The 18,387-nt window shown below is 38.4% G+C and overlaps 1 protein-coding gene across 1 annotated transcript in view; it reads right to left on the minus strand.

Moving 5' to 3' along the window:
• Positions 1-18,387, minus strand: part of Rbp6 (RNA-binding protein 6) — a 992,472-nt gene that overhangs the window by 33,346 nt on the left and 940,739 nt on the right. The window contains exon 12 of the mRNA XM_080281723.1: positions 2,783-2,881. Within this exon, the coding sequence (XP_080137849.1) occupies positions 2,783-2,881 (99 nt within the window). The remainder of the gene's footprint in view (positions 1-2,782; positions 2,882-18,387) is intronic.

Consider the following 18,387-nt stretch of genomic DNA (forward strand, 5'->3'; position numbering starts at 1 on the left):
TCTTAAAAATCGATACCAAAATTGCAACAGTGGTCAGTTTTTCGTCTTTTGCTGGGGTTGGGGAGGGAGGGTGGAGGGCACAGTGGACCACCTTGAAAAGCAGTGCCCACATACGATGAAAAATGACCTCTGTCTCTTCTCGGGGTTTACTGCAAATATGAATGTCTTTTTTTTCACCTCAAACTCTTGCATGCCAGCCCAAAACTAGGCGACGCTACGGTTTCACTAAGTCGCGATCAAACACACTACGGTTTCGTTCTCACTAGTAACACACTACAAAAACTTGGCCGCTCTAGAAAACTTGATTGCTACAGTTCACTAAAAAATTCTCACTGGCTATAAATTTCATCCACCTGAAAGAAGGAAAGGAGTTAGTGATAGAGTTGCTATTAGTGGCTATTGAAGACACAGGTAATATAGACTAGTGTTGCTCGCTTTCATTCTAAGACTTTTTGTTTCTAAGAGACATCATAATCACCGCAGACTAGTGGTGTACACATTCACCTAGAAACATTAGTAAGAGAATCTATCTAGATTAGACTAAATATTTGTTATTCCAATTGTTAACAGACAGAGAGATGAAGACACTGCTTTCCATACAATTGGTCTAAAAATATTCTCTAGGAGATCTTGCTATTTCACCTATGAACACCTTCTAGTGGTAATCATCTAGTAAACCTAGAGAGACATGTGCTATACAGATTCTAGTACCTATAGAGAACTAACAGACACTAAAATAGACACTAGGATCTAGAAGAGGGAGACGACATTTCTTTCATCTCATTTCTAGGTTTTGGCATCTTCTTTCTTCCAGCTAGCAGGCGTCTTCTGGCTTTACCTCAGCGATATTCTAGAGCTGCGAGTCTTCTAAGGTCAGCTGCACCTAGATTCGGCTCCGTCTAAGAAGGGTGTGGTGGAGGTGGTGGTGGTGGGGGATTTGTAGATGTGGTGGTGGTGGTGGTGGTGGTGGTGGTGGAGAAAAGGTGGGGAGGGAGGGAAGATGGCGAGAAAGAGAGAGAAGTGGGAGGGAATCTGTCTAGCATCACAAACAACCACTATAGAGGGAAGATGCATCCACTGGCTTCTCCTGAATGGTACTTACTTTAAAAAAACTTGCTCTTTTTATTGTGTTCACTCTTTTCTCTCCTCCTCCTCATCTCTCTATATTTGTGCTTCCTTCCTCTTGGTTACATTCTGTTTTGTCAATCTATCTTCAATCTGATTACATTTTATACCCTCAGCCTTATTCAGTAACAACTAGATAAATTATTTATCATCTCAAACCCCCCTATTTACAATATTTAGTCAAAATTAAAAGGTACTGGTACAACTACAGTATGAACTATATTCTACTATTCAAACAAATGAAAAAATAAGACATGTATGATAAAGTACTGCCTTCTGGTCACCTAAGTTACTCTTGACAAAAAAATAATATTAAAAATAAAAAGTTTACATCAAAACGTCATAATACACTACAATCCATGTCATATAACCAGAGTCTAAGTACTACTAACCTCTACATAAACTGATGGGAACAACTTTTACCAATCTAGATACAATCATCACTTTGTTTTATAATCCTCTTTCTGGTTTCCTACTACAATGACAGCGGAAATACTTTTAAAAGGAAAAATATATATATTGAAATTAAAGACTACATCCAAAGAGTAAATTACCAATAGATATATACTTCTAACCCCTTCACTACGAGGAGATCTTGTCGTTTATTCTTGCTGGTACTAGGCAATTTTCTTCAGCTTGGGAGAACCCCCTGGTAGTGAAGGGGTTAATGAAGGCTGCATCTAACCTCTCCAGTTTTTAAAAGTCTACCCTAAGCTGAATAAAATGGTCAGGAGATAGCAAGAATAAAAAACGTGACGTCCTCGGGCTGAAAGGTCAAGGGGGTTTGGCAAATGGTATTGGTCGTGCATGATTACCCTTCAGCATGGACTTCAAACTGTTGACCCTCTCGTCTTTAGAATGTCAAAATCTCTCTCTAAATGTAAAGTGTATAACAGGAAAAAACTGTATATCCAAACAATTTTTGAAAACGCTACTTGGCTCCACTGAAAACTGGGATTCGGGGGTATAGGAAAGTTAAGGGTCACATTACCTAAAACAAAAACTACAGTTACATATATTTTAATTTTCGGAAGGAAGAATAAATGGTATTGTAAAGGGGGAGGGGTAATATTTCTAATTTTCTCTCACTCTGTGGGTTTGATTTTTCGTTTTTTCTCTCTCAGCTTCATAACTCACTACACGTCCTAAGACAGTTTTTTCATCATATTTTCTCTCTCTCAGCTGCAAGACTCACTACACAACCTAAGCCACAAGCAGGAAACACAAGACCGTACTCTAATTGGCTTTAGAGATTTCGTAATACCTCTTCCTTAGCGATTTATGTTGACTGTCACACCTTGCCTCCCTCATGGTCGGGACAACTCTAGCATACTATTCCAGCTAATGCCACATGATCATATTCAACTAAGAGTAAGTCACAGGATCCTGAGTTATACTATCAGAACTCTCTCAGGGTCTGTGACAACTGTAGTAGTCTATTCCAGCCAATATCGTACTTTGTACTTTGTACAGAACTAGTCATAGGAGCCTGAGCGTTGATATCCTCTTGTATGCTACTGATGCAAACTATGTCATTATCAAAACAATGTAAAACAACATACAAGAGAATATGAAGGTGTAATATGCAAAACAAATCTGTAAGGGTGAGGTCCTGCGAAGTCTACTCTGCCAACGAGATCACGGCCAACAGTCTTACCGGGAGCCAACACATGGACGGCACGGTATTGGGGGAGTGCATTGGAGGTTTTCCCGGATCCCTGTGTATCATTTCTGACTTGTATGGCGGCGGTCAGACCTACGCCAGTCGCATGGAGAAAAAAATGCGGGGATGTCAAGGGTTGAGCTTGGCTGGGGTGGGATGGAGTGGCTAGCACGGGTCTGGTCTTGTTGTGTTGTGGGCTACAGTGTATCCTACCAAGACTTAGCCGCAGTGAATGATATAAAATGTAAAATATATCATACCCTATAAATTACATGGCATTAATATTTAATTAACAGCTTACATAATACAGTCTGTACTGTACATGAATACCACTGCTCACGAGATAGCAGCACCTTGGTATGTAAAATATTGATAAAAAGGAAGACCTCAAAGCAATGTGCCTTTACAGATTTACAGCCCCTGTTCTGTGCTTCACTTAGGATTAGAGGAAGTATCTGTGTCTACAGTGCGCATTTCATGTAGGTAACATTAAATTCTATCCTTGAAACTGAGTACAAAATAAAGACATAACTACAGTAACATCCACTACACCACAAAGCAACAAGACCAGTGCTATTACACCACACAATCACCTAACACTGATGCCTGTCAAAAGAAAGTTGACCATTGTGGAGAAAGCATAACACTTGGCCACTGTTGCGAGCAGGAACTACTTAGAAACACTGTGCCCAGCTCATTATTGTACCCTCAAAATACACTCGCTCACTAAAGGAGGGGTTCCATCGCGCGAAGAAGAGTCACACTAATCAGTCAAATTATAGATATGTTAATCAAGTGTGTGTGTGTGTGTGTGTGTGTGTGTGTGTGTGTGTGTGTGTGTGTGTGTGTGTGTGTGTGTGTGTGTTAAAAAAAGGAAGGGAGTTGGGTGGGGGTGTGAAAGGTTCTTGTGATTAAAGTACTACCGTTCTAATAATTATACAGCCTCTTACGTTCACTGCTTCTATAAGTGGCAAAGAAAAAGCGAAAAGATGAATGAAATTAACATGGGAAAAGGGCAGAGAAGCGCTATGGATAGATCATACCATGTCCCAGCGTTGCCAAATAGATGGGGGATGAATATAGAGGAATGGAAGGGGGAGGGAGGTCGGAAAAAAGTGGGGGGAAGGGGGAGCACTGCTGTAAGAACACTCAACAGTACCTACAGCGAGCACACTGAGTAAACACTACAGCCCCTATGCCATATCTGCTCTCTCCATTATAGTAGGATGCTACAGTTTAATGTAGTAAAAAAAATACTAGAGATCGCGACCTAAGCCTAGTGGTCTCCCCCAAGACTGTTCTCAATTACGCTTGCTTGCTTCTAGAGAGATACACTGTAAGTAAACAACTAGAGTTCAACGTCCAACTCATTTAAGTATATGTAATTATCATTAAATTTAAATTTACCAATAATCTAGGATGGGTCTAAAGACGTACTAAAGTAAATTCTAACAACACTGGGTCAACTTTTAAAAGGGCATGCCTCTGGGGAACCATGCAACGACTGAACGAACACCTGATCTAGAACACACTAGGAGAATAACTGCAGTAGATACCACAACTAGGAGTGGGGGAAGAAAGAAGTCTTGTAAAAAGGAATAAATATGAATTTGGATCATTATATTTATTTTTACATACATACATAATCAACTTTTATTGTCAGCTTATGTGTTTTTACTAGTTTTTTTGTCTTTTGGGGTTTGCTTTTAGGTGATAAGGACTTAATGCTTAAAAGGGGCATACAACATACGCAAGTACTTGGAAATACACACAGCATATGGCAAGGATTATTGGCACAGCCTGTATACCTTAAAATGGGTCTCGCGCTGGCCGAAACATTCTGATAAGTAATGAAAACTGATAGGTAAAAAATCAGAAAAACTTCAGGGAAAAATCTGGTAACTACTACTTCGCTTCCCTTTACGAGGTAAAGAATGATTTCTAGTGAAAAAAAAAAAAAAAAATTGACTTGAAACAGGTGACTCAAGATATACTGTACTGCACACCTTAATTTCATTTAAACAGCAAGCAGCAAATGACCCACCCTCCACTCTGGCTCCTTCCCCACCCACTCATCACCCCCCCTCCTCTTAAAACGGAGACGGGACTGCTTTCCGGTTTTGTCTAATTCTCCTAATCTCCCTTCCTCCCTTACCCTCAGCCTCGCCCCCCACTCCTAAATATCATTCGAGTAGTGGCCAACAGTGGGGAGCGAGGGGAAGGTGAGGGGAGGTGGGGTGTGGAGGAGGGAGGGAAAAAGGTTGGGGGAGGAAAGATGGGGAGTATGAGGGAGCTTCGGGTGGGGCGCGAGACATTCAAAGAGAGGGTGGATAATACTCAAGTTTATATATGGGGCACAGTATCCAAAAGCCCCTCCCTGGTTCCTCATCTGAAACAAACCTCAGGAACTGTGGCATTTTGCATCACCATATGATCTTTCATCCTGGTTCAGCATTCTAAGTAAAGTCACAAGTTATGGTTTCTACAGAACAACTGTTTTCCAAATGCTAATCATAGAGAAACTGCCACTCATATACCTTCAGATACTAAACAGTTATATATATATATATATATATATATATATATATATATATATATATATATATATATATATATTTCCATGACTGAAAAATCAATTTGGGTTGAAAAATAACCAATTTAAACTATGACTTATCATCTCACACCTTCATCCAGCCTGCGCCCGCGAGTTTTGTCAGACGGGGAACCATTTTATAACCATTTAGCTTAGAAAAGAAAGTCTAGATGCCTTCTGGTAACAGACATCAAGAAGTTATGGTAGAAAAATTACAATTATGATATGCGTAAATAACTGAAAGAAATCAAACATGGAAAATGGAAATAACCAACGATGTGTAGAAATGCATGCTTTGAAATGGGAGGCTGAATTAATGCATCGCCTTCTCTGACGGCAACATATATCATTATACCTGATGAGGGGATAATTATGCAATATATATAGATATCACGAAGGAAAAAACAGATCACATATATAAAAGGAGTTAACCCAAGTGTAACTGAACTAAGGAAGACATTACATATTTCCTTTTTGGTTCAGTGTCAGAAAAAAAAAAAATGCACATGAAGTACCGCAGCGTTCGAACTGGTACTGGAAAGGGCTCGAGTCGAAGCCTAAACAAAACGCTAGTCGCAAGGAACCACTCAGTTTCGTGTTTAATCGCATTTTTCTTTTTTGCTCTAACGGGTGGTGCAGCTTTGCAGTTGCATCTCTCATGAAGCCTAGGATCTAATTCAAAGTTGCAACAGGAAGATCTAATCAATTGGTATTTGAGATGAAGAGGTTTTCTTACTGGTGAAGCCTTATAAAAAAGTTGACTAGATATGGAGGTGGCAATCAGAGATCACCTCAAGAAAAAGCAGATTTAGTATGGTCATGATGATGCACAAAATACAAAAAATCTTGACAGTTTATCAATACTGATTAAATGCTATAAAAGAAGGAACGATCATTACCGCCAGGGCAGTAAAACACCCTTAAATGCAACTCCTCTCAAACTTCTGGTAAAAAATATAAGTAACAAGAGGAGGGGATTGTAAAGAAGTGTGGCCAAAGGAGAGTGGGGTAGAGGTGGGAAGGATAAAACGGAAATGAAGGTTGGAGAGAGAAAGAAAGAAAAACGAGAAGGATCGAAAATTACGGGAAAAGTATCCAAAGTCAGGGTGGAAAGAAAACTTCAACGTCCACTCAAAGCGCCACAAGTTTAAGGATCAAGAAAGTCTATAAAAATACAGACCAAGTTACAAAAGGGACGAATCTCACCTCAAAACCAAGAGAAAAACAAAAAAAAAATCCTACGACCTCAAGACTGGACATATCGAAAAATTCGACGAAAATTATGCTAAGTTGACTTAATAAAAAGAAACCACATATTTCCGAGAAAATGCAAAGGTTGCTGTGGTAGCCATAATCTAAAGCTCCAACACCTGAGAAAAGGATGAATCATGTTTTCTTCATCTACCACGGGAAGAAAAATACAACACTCAGGATATCATGGATGTTCCAGAACTACAGGAACATACTCTCATAATACAACAAAAACGGTTTTGTATAAATTCATTTAATTACATAAGTGCATTGTTACTTCTTATGATGGGATGAAAAGGGAAACATGTAGGTTAATTGCTGGATGGATTACTGGAAGCTGTAAATGATTGCAGCTTTCATTTTGAATAGGCAAAAGGGTAAACTGGTCATTTGTTACGTATTACATTAAAAATGACGTTAGAAATGGGGCTCAGGGTGCAAATATTATTCATTTAAAGCAAAAATATATGCTTTTCATACAGAGGTTAGATGATGGAAAACGACAATAAGCATACACTGTAATACGAAAACGAAGGCACATGGAAAAAATAGGTTCACCTGAAGACTTCCCAAACCTCTAAGCTATATGAATGTAGTTTGATTATTTGGCCAAATCTGATTTTCCTAAACCTGGCGAAACCCAGACGGTACCATTCGATTGCCATGCCTAATTCTTTGATCATAAATCTGACACTTGAATATAAAACTTTACTCTGACAGACTTTTTTATTCGATAAAGAGTGAAAAGAGGCAATGCAACAAAAAAATCTGAATGGCACACTTGAATATCAGTAACCTGGATAACTCTGTAGACTTGTACTGAAAAAATATGCAACAAAAATTACAACATGAACTGTCATCTCAGTTGCTAGAACCCAATGAAAAAAAAACTCCTAATTTAAGAAAAACTAAAACTGATCCCAATTAAACATACACGGAGTCACAAACACCATGTCCGAATACACCCACCTCTATAATTCAATAATGAACACAGCTTGAATCAGACATTAAAACTGAAACCAACTGCACACATTTCTGGAACCCATTACTAAACCCTAGTATGATATGAATCCACTTGGATGCAAAGAGCTGAACCCAAAACTAATTGAAGTCCCTGAAAACTTAAACACAGAGTCCAGAAGAAACAACACCCGTTTCAAGAGAGAATCTGAACCAACACAATGCACAACCACAGGGACGAGGAGGAGAGAGACTTAGAATGTACAAGTATCTTTTATAATATACAGCAAAATAGATATATATATTTATTCGTCATAGCAAAAATCAAACTCTTGACTTAAAAACACGTGCAAATGGCAAGGAATCACTTATGTATATAAAAACAAATGAAGATCGTCAACTGTGATGCACAGCGACGAAATCATCAACAAATCCACGTTTTATATAAGCTCGTTGTAACTAAATATATACAGACTCTGATATATTTTTAATCGATGTATCGCTCAGTCAACTTCATCCACGGCTAATATTTACTACGATTCTCAGTCTTCCAGGACAACACAACCTTTCCCTGATTTATATATTCATTAACTGAGACAACAACAACGGCAACAGGAGTGCTGTACATTCCTGTCCATCATCATGTGAGGGAAACAAATAAAACAGGCTCAACAATAAACACTGGTTGCGAGGCGGCACGAGCCCCCTTGACTAGACCACAACACGAATATAGTGTACAGTTATCGCAGCTTGCATAGATAAAAAAGTGACGGAATTGGCACTGTGTTGTACTCCTCGCCCTTTCTCGTGCTCTGTGAGACCTCGCGAGAATAACCTGGCAGAGAACACTGAACTGATCACTGACAACCATAGCACATACTGAATTTTAAGGATCAAACATTAAATAACTCGTTTTAAAATGACGTTCTTTAATCCCAGTTGTTTATTCTGGCCCGCTGGCCTCTGCACGCTGACCTCACTTGACCTCCAATGACCAGAACACAAGAAAGAAGCACACCATTCCTACCATTCACTAGGCCTATAGTCAGCTTTGTAGCCAATGACTGACTTCTCTGATAACTACTAGTGACTAGGTACCATCCACTCACCACCCAAGGTAATCTATTAATTCGAGGGCAGTGGGAGATGAGGGGGTACAAAAACGTGTCTAATTACCTTCTTTAATATGGCCTAGTTTTGACTGACTCTATGACCGGTTATATATCTGGACTAAACTCTAGATTCACTAGTTAAATTGGACTAGCATTGTCCTAGCGACACTCTGGAGAGTCTAGATATATAGATGACTTTGGCCATGCAACCTTCCCTGTGCCAAAAATCTATTAGAATTACGAAAAATCAAACGAAAAATCCATTACCACACTCCTGGGGTTATTACAATTAAGTTCTGAAGCATAATTACAACCAAAACACTTACACCTTAATTACACTTTAATGGGGGTTACTTAAACACTAAACTAAGCTACACGAACAGGGCTTTATATTGTTAATAGACGCTGGGGATTAATGCCTAAATTCTACTGGTTTAGTGCAGAAGCCATCTTAAGACTATCATTATTTAAGATTAGAGTCAAGTTGGGGGTAGTGGAAGATGGGAGCGAGGGGGTCTGAAGAAATGGGATGGTAAAAAAAAAAAAAAATGACAACTAAGACTAAAACTACAGAACTAATGTATTTTTTAAAAACAAGTAAGGAGTATTGTTGTTAGTCCTTGCAGTCAACATCTTATCAGTGCTATACGAGGGAGAGGGAGGCCTGCATTGCAACAAATATTTAAAAAAAAAGTGTTACAAATCTCAGTGTGTAAAAGAAAATCTAAGTACTATGAAGAGAAAAATGATAATCAAAATAAATGCCTAATAAAAGCCAGTCATTAGGTAACGTTGACTTTACAACCTCACTCTATTTTCTTGTTTTTTTTTTTTTTTTTTCAATTATGCATGATCTCACTGAAAGTGCATCACCTCAGTTACAATCTAATTAGCCTTTTCTCATTAACATCGTTATCTCCACTTGGTTTCAAGGTTTCCCATGATTTTTCATAAATATACATTCTCGACATCCGCAAAGACTGAGCAAAGAACATTAGAATGGTATGAGAACATAATGTTGCTGAGGAGTTCTGTTGACAACCAGCACGTGCCTCATGCCGAATTGCCAAATTTTTACCAGTACGTATCTTTCTAATCACTATACAACCACGCAAAATTCTGAACCTCTGATGAGGGATACAGCCAAACAACTGAGCTGTCACACTTATCAGGCATATCAAGGCCAGATAAGTATATGACAGACTCTCAACATTTGAATCTTGTGGTTCTACTGAAGTCTCCAACAGCATGACAATCTAAGCAGCCAAACACCGTAACACTGGAATGACAAAACCGCCTTGTGAACAATACACTAGCGATAATCGACTGGTAACTAATAATATGAGAAAGACATTGAAATATACACGGAGAGAGCCTTCATTAGGAACTCTGGGATGTTGTACTAATTGAAAAGTTTTGCATGGGACACGTTTCGTTTTCGCTGAAATACTACATAACATTAATTCGAACAGCAATACAAAGCAGACAGAGAGACCACCCTGTGATACACACTTCCAATTTGCCAAAGAGGGTTAACGTCTTTCTGTCACGAATTAATCGACAGTAGACAAGCCCATGATAATATTTTCCATGAACTGATACTATATTATATATATATATATATATATATATATATACACACAGACACCAAGCCCTCATTTTTCAACCGATCGTTATTCGACAATTCGTTGTTTCAACATTTATAAATCTATACCCTTTTCTGTTGTTCGATATGGTTATCCCCGCCATTTCCACAATTCAAACCGTGCACCGCCAGACGAACCGGCTGAGCTGCCTCAGTCTCCTGCGGTCTGCCCTGCTGACTGGATGCTTCTTCATCCATATGCATTTCTATTTGACCACGTGGAATACTACAGTACCACCAAGGCTCCACCCAAGACCCTTACTACTATCCCTGTCAAATGAAGTCATGCTCACCAACCTGATTGAGTATTTTGCCATTGCATGGTCAGGTGACGACTGCGTCAATGATTAATGAATGCTCTTATAGCACGATACTGTTTTGGCACCAGTTTTACTAATGCACATCTTAGTATGCACTAGGTTTGATAGGTTATAACCACTGGGGGGGTCTTGGAGACAAAGCCTCCCAGTTAGGTTTCAGCACTTCCAGTTAGGCTGACACTGCTATATATGGATTCAAACTGTATACATTTGAGTTTGTTTTGGTGTGGTGATGTCATGTCCAGTCGGCAGAATCGACGGTAAACATGCTATCAGAGGCGTTTAGGTGGCTTTCTGTAATATCGCTAAGTACGTATGCTGTATTTTGTTTGTTCTCCAATAGTTTTTTAAATTGAAAATCAAATGTCAATCATCGGAGACGTAAGAAGTACTAAAAAAAATTTCCATGAGAGCGTAGGTTAATAGGCAAATAGCTCAAATCCCTGTGTCACTTTCAGTATTTTTTTCCATCTTTATTGAATATTTTTTTTAATGACAAAGGTGGTCAGGAACAAAACCGCACTATTTCTTAACAATCTTATGATGAAGAATAGGTTTGTTATTTGACCAATTCGTTACTCAACCTCTTTTTATAGAACGCGGGAGAGGTGTATTATATAATATATATATATATATATAAAATCGTCATCATCAGCCATTTGAGTATCCACAGCAGGACCAGCCTATCCTGACTGAAGTGGGGATGATACAGCCTATGTATCTCTACCAACTGGCGTAGGCTGTCAGGTAGAGATTGTATGTAGGGTGAGAAGTGCTTGTAAGTGTGACCGTAATGTTGGAGTGGCTTTGGATGTGTGTGTACTCTGTGAACCAAGTGTAATCGGCCCGTGCAAGCCGACTGGATGCAAGAACACCTTATAGTATATGACACTGGCTCAACCACATCACCTCTTATGTCTGTCAAAGCAGTACGTGGCTGGGGGAACACTCCCAAAGTTTATTATCCTGGTGGGGTGTGAAATCTGGTTCTCCCATGTACGAAAACGCACACTACCACTGTACCACAGAGGCTCCATATATATATATATACATATATATATATATATATATATATATATATATATATATATATACACACACAAAACCAATCATAGAAGTTATAACATTTTCTATATTCAGTATTAAAACCGTCAAACTATTCTCGTGTACAACCCGTGTGTTTTGGTGTACAGAGAAAACCCATATTCACGTACCATTACCGCACATGAATAAAAATCCCACCTTAATAAATGACATCAAATACAATGATGCCAAGATTTAATTCGTGTTTCTTAGACAGTTTTCTAAGGGACTTTTCGGTGAACAAATTTACCCCCAACTGGGCTTTCAGAAATCAAATATTATCAACGGAATTATTTTTAGTATCGAAGATATGGTTTAGATTGTCAACTCTGCAAAAAGGTCAGATATTTCATGGAATTTTATGACACCAATGATAAATTACTTATCAATATTCTGTTAAACATTTGTAGCAGCTAATTTAAATGTTCAGTTTACTTTTCACATCCCCCAAACTACTCATTCATATGACCATGGTCATATTCCTGATTTATATGGTTCTCATATTACTGCTGTCACTCCCAAAGCAATTAGTATTATGGATATCACAGTTCCTGCTGATACGTGTGTGTGTGTGTGTGTGTGTGTGTGTGTGTGTGTTTAATGAAATTCGAACACCTTGTCAAAATGTGTACTGGTCACACAAAATTCACAAAGAAAAAAATCTAAAGACCAGCATAAGAAGAGAAAGAATAGGCAATAATGGTGCAAATTATTAGTAATTATGTCAAATTTGAAGCTGTATATTTAGCATTCACTATGCCTTGCCTGATTAATTCTGAATAATTCTAAGAGTGCTAATTAATCAAAAGCAATGAAAAAGGCAGCTAGAAATGATAATTATTTTCACTCTTGAGAGCACAGCTAGGACTTCCTACTGCTTAGTGGGTGAGTCAAGAAATATCGATCGACCAGTATAACACAGTAATGCTGCCTGGTGTTACACGATAAAAGTCTGGGGTAACATGGAAAAACAAGGCACGCTGACTGATGTATGAGGTAACAGTAATAATGTGCTGTATATATATACATATAGAAGTTCCAGGACAATTTAATTATTTAAACCTGATAAAAAAAAAAAAAGGTACACCTGATAACTATAAAAAATTGGAAACACCACGAATTTATGAACAGTATTCAAGAATATAAAGTTCATTACACTGAGAAGCTCAATTTTTTTTTTTTTTTTTTTTTTTTGGGGGGGGGAAGTAATTACAGCAACTTTCTGATAAATTTTTTCCCTCTGCGGCATGTACTCTGCATTCACCATGTGTGTACAGTATATATATATATATATATATATATATATATATAGTCACCGCTCGCAAACATAGAAGGCAAAATTTGATGCCAAAATACATGTATAGTCACAACGCGAAAATGAGAAACGTAATGTGGGTGGAGGTAGCTGCCCATTTTTTTTTTTTTTTTTTTTTTTTAACACCGTACTTTGCGGCGACGATAGACATACAGCGGCCAGAGGTAACAAATCATTTCCAAACAGTCATAATGCGGCAAACTAGGTTCATGACGCAGTGGGAATAGACATAATGCAGCCAGTGATAGTCATAGCGCGGGTTGTATCAGCCTATGACGTATGGCTGTCACTTGTCTGTGCAGGGTGTTCTCACAGTCCACTGAGCATTCCTGCCCCAGTTGAGCCTACCCTCTCCCCTCGCTCTGGCTGCACATGTGTTCTATTTTTTTTTTTTTTTTTTCACAGAACCCCACTCCACCTCCCCCCACAAAGCCCATAACCTCTTCCATTCAAGGTGGGGAATCCTCTAGTGTTTGTATGTAATGAAGTCTTTATTTGGTACGTAAATGTCCTGGAAAAAAAAAAAAATGAAAACTGATCCAAAAGGTGAACTTGGGTACCATGAAACCCTTTTACATGTAAACATATGGCCCCATAACGCGAAATTCTCATAAAGCGGGAGCTTCAGGGTACAATATTCCCGCTTTATGTAAACGGTGACCGCCTATATATATATATATATATATATATATATATAAAATGATAGTTTTGGAGGCATGGTTTCATTCTTATCGTATCGATTTGACAACTACAAACATCTCCATAATCAATGACAAACATACCTAGCGACAACTAGAGTATTATATCCATCCAGCTCTACCATCTACTGTACTAATGTCATTTGAAACAAGCGCTCTATAACACTACATCTGATAGAGAAACAAATCAAACTCAAATCTAGTTAACCACAATATGAAATATCTTGTCAAATATTCTTAGTTCCAATTTCCAGCTGTCTTTGCTTTATTCTAACTGGAGCATTCCATATGGTGTCACGGCTAAACTTGTATTTTTTTTCTATGCTATTACTTATATTCTCTGTGCAGAAACGCGGCTCCCTCTCCTTCATATAGCGACCAAGATCATATCAAAGAACTAAAATTCTTAAAGCGATAAATCACAAGGTTGCAACTCTGGACTGGTAACTTTTATCAAAGAGGCTCCTCTTATGAAATGGATGGAACATTATTGAAGAAACAGGATGGTATCAACTTACTGTGCACCAGAGTACAGCCCCATAATACTGCCTTTACAAAATCCCTATTCCCCCGTAACTAAACTAAAGGGTACATGGGAAGAAACAAAATGGACCTAACAATTTGTTCATTTGTTGTGGGGTGGGCAAGTAACTTGCATGATCTCTTTACAACTACATATACAGGTAAATTAAACAAAATAGGAGATTAATGGATAAGTGACAATGAACCATCTCACAGGGGGGAGATGTACAGCAATCTTAAGTCATTCTGAAATGAGCTATGTATTAATGTTTTAATAGTCTTAAGAAGATTTAGGTGCTGGTGTTATATGGTGTTATAAAAGTTGCAGCAACAAGATTTGGATAGGAAGTGTTACTCCCGATCTTGGAGGCATATTGGACATACATTAAGATGAATCTATATTAAGTACATGGCAGCCTGAAACTAATGTCAGGTAGTAAATATTTTTCATAAAATTGGAGAAACAATTTACAGTTTACCAGGGGTGTGGTGTAACATCTTTATCCTGTGTCTTAATTATTATACAGAACAAGTTTCTCCTTAGGTATAGCTTTCCTTCAACGTGTTGGTGTAATACTGGTGTGTACTGAAATGCAAGACAAAAAAAATCACAACAGGGATCTGAATATTGCTGAATCGGCGAGGCGAGAGGCTGCAGAGGGTTGCCACTGCGCTAAAGAGTCCAAAGAAGGGGTCGTTTATTTTGGATCATTATTTGGGCTTTTCAAGAACTTCGAACTTTTTCTCAAGAACTTCAGCGAGAACTTCAGGTGTGCCCGACAAGGCCTAACGCCGGGTTCAAACCAATATATTCACCCAAAGGGAACTTGTTATCTGGCAAAATTCCAACAATTCCTGGGAAGAGAAGACAAGAGAGAGGACAGTCAACATGGTGGTCTGGTGAAGCTTGAACGATCATATAGCAAAAAAGTTAGATTATGGATTATCATCATTCTTAAAGACACATGACTCAAACTAAAATGCAAGACCATCTCATTGGTTTAACAGCTACCTTTACCGTCAAGGCAAGCAAGTGTTGTAAAGACAATTATGGCATTACTGACTCCTTAAACAAAATTATACTTCAAACTGCTCCAAGGAAAAATTTAAAACTTGTTCAAAACAACTAAGCCTTGTATACCATCTATTCAGTATAATCTTTCTCAAGACTGGTAAATTAAGAAAAAAGTTATATGAGGGCACACTCCGTAGCACTAAACCTTGCTGCTACAACTAAACAACAACAACAACAACAGTACTACTCGACTGACGATATGGAAAACACAAGCGAAGATTTTATTAAGCTGATTTGACTGGCAACGATCGACACCCCCTCCTCCTTCAAGATTTTTTTTTTCTTTTCAGACAGAAGGGAGGAGGGGGTAGAACTGGGGCAATGGTGAAGACAGTAGCGAAAAAATATATATATATGCAAAATTATATTCATGGGTCCAACAAAATTCTGGGACATCTTAAAAGCTGAGTATGAAAAATAACAACACTGTACATAATTCGAAGACCAGGCTACAACTGGCAAATCTTGACAACCTTTTCAATGACTAAGGTACAAAAAGTAAATATATAAAATAAAGTCAGGAAGGTATATATAGGAAAAACAATTCAGAACAAAAAAAAAAAAATAATAAATAAATAAATAAAAATTCTATCACTAATATTTTTTTTTGTTTAAATCATTGAAAAGTCTGTTCATCCAAGTGCCTTTTAGTAATTGCCTCATTTAGAAATAGTCAAAGATCCATTCCCATATCGCCGAGAGGGTTAAATTGCAAAAAACAAAGAGGTAAGAAGAAAGGGGACTAGAAGAGGAAGGTCAAGAGTTTATGGCTAAGCTGATAACGAAAGCTTCTACATAAGTTAGACCGAGAGGTGCGGAAGTAAAGGGGGGAGGGTGAAAGGTTGTGAGGAAAAAGGAGCAGGGAAGGACACAGGCAGATGCCAGGAAATGAGGGGGGGAAAGAAACAATGTAAATAAAAATTAAACTGGAGAATAATGTGTAAACAACTTTTCTTAAGTACAGAAAAATATAAAGTAAAGGAGACCTGTGAAAGATTACAAGTGGCAACCGAAAAAACTAAAACAGAAAACAGAATTCTGAACTAAAATACCAAAACAAAAACCAACTCTCATGAATAAAGGCAAAAAGCACTGTGTACGAGTGTCAACAGAGGGAACGGGAAGAGGAAGTGGATCAGGAAGACGGAAAGGGGAGATTGGAGGCAGAGGAACAGGGAAACAGAGGAATTAGAAATTGGAGGAAGAAAGGAGACGGAAGATAAGGAGGAAAACAGAGCAAACTTCAGCCAACCAAAGTCCACCGTTAAACAGAAGAGCAACAGCAACATCAACAAGAACTAAAAGACTGATGAGGCCTAACAAACCTACAGCAAGGAGACATACTGGCCTACTCGCTGCGGACGTCAAGGTACTGCCAGGTATTCTAAGAGAAGGGGACAAGAAGAGGGAAGGTGGAGAGAAGAGACGGAAGTAAGGGAAGCAGGAAGGATAAAAGAGAGGTGTGTAGGAAAGGATGGAAAAGGAGGAGGAGGAATGGGAAGGGAAGCAGGAATGAAGGAATGCTTGGTGGGAAATGAATGGAGGGGAAGATAAAAGGAAGAGAAACTGAAGAGTACGGAAGGAATGTATGAAGGAATGACGGAAGGCATGAGTATGGTGATGAGAAGAAATAAAGAAGGGGAGAGCAACAAAGAAAAAAAAAAGATTGATGGCAACAAAAAGAAAAACAATAAAGATCTGCATAAATGGAAATAAGCAGAAGGAAGACATATGAACGGAAACAGAAAATTTTGCAGACTAGGAGAACTAAAAAGGCAATGAGGACATAGTGAAGAAGATGAAAATGCCAAAAGGAAGGCTAAACGTTATGAAGGAGAGAAGGAGAACCAAAAATGAAGGAAACTGAGGTGGGGAAAGACGGAAGAGGAAAAAAAAATGAAGTCAAAATGGAGAAGTGCAAAACAAGGATACCATACGAACAAAACGTAAGAAAATAAAAGGATACAGAGATAATGAGAGAGAAAGAGGAGAATAAAATTAAGACTAACGGCAGATGGAAAAATAGAAGCATAACGGAACGGAGGAGGGTGTACATACTGAAGGAGAAAAACGTCTGATGGAGAAAAAAAAAATAATCGCATACAGAAAGTCAGTAGGATAAAATAAAATACGCAGGAGGGGAGGAAAGTAAGACAGGCATAGGAAGAAAAGGGAAATGGGAGAAGGAGAACAATGTGGGAATATGTAAAGAGGGAGGAAAATGAGTGGATAGGACACAGCAAGTGACAAAAATAAAATAAAAAGAAAGAGGATGCAGGCGTTAGGACAAGTATGAAAGACTATATACAAAAGGACAGCAAGAAGAACAGGAAGAAGGAAAGCAATGATATCTGGATAAGAAAAGCAAGGATGAGGAAGAAAAAGCGAGGATGTTAGGCAAGAACAAGTGTATCTGACAGAATATATGAATCTGGAGAGGTAGTGGAATATGGTGGTAGAGAGGGGGAGGGGGGAGAGGGGAGGAAAAAGATTCGATTTAAAATAGAAAAAAATATCATGCACCAAAAATCTGGTTTAAATATACATATTAAAAAAATCCATGAAACTGCAGTTAGTTCACCACAAACGCAGTCCTGAGTTTGCTGAAACGTGTTAGCCAAAAATCTCTCTACGGCTCTTGCAATAACCTCACTGTGTATATAAGTACCAGTATTTCCAAAACGTTTTACTTTTTTTTTTCTCATTAGTATAGATCCTAAGCTTGCGTACTCAACAAGCGGGTGACGGCATTGGAAAAAAAAAAACATACAATCGTACAATTGAAAAGAGAGTGGTGGTGATGGTGGTTACATCCAGAAAAATATATGGACGCAAGTAGTTGATCTGAGGGAAAAAGACTTCACATACAGTGTGCTCTTGAAACTCACTCTACCACTTACATGGGAAAAACTTCAATGGATCCACCAGAAAGTCAGTCTAGTAGATCCTTCTATGAGCTGCGAAATGTACCGTCAAAAACTGTCTAGTAGGTACATCGAAGCTCAGGTACATGTTTGCAAAACAA

The sequence above is a fragment of the Coenobita brevimanus genome, chromosome 90, assembly GCF_032717465.1.
Source record: "Coenobita brevimanus isolate Jiangsu-jjx chromosome 90, ASM3271746v2, whole genome shotgun sequence".
Lineage (NCBI taxonomy): Eukaryota > Metazoa > Arthropoda > Malacostraca > Decapoda > Coenobitidae > Coenobita > Coenobita brevimanus.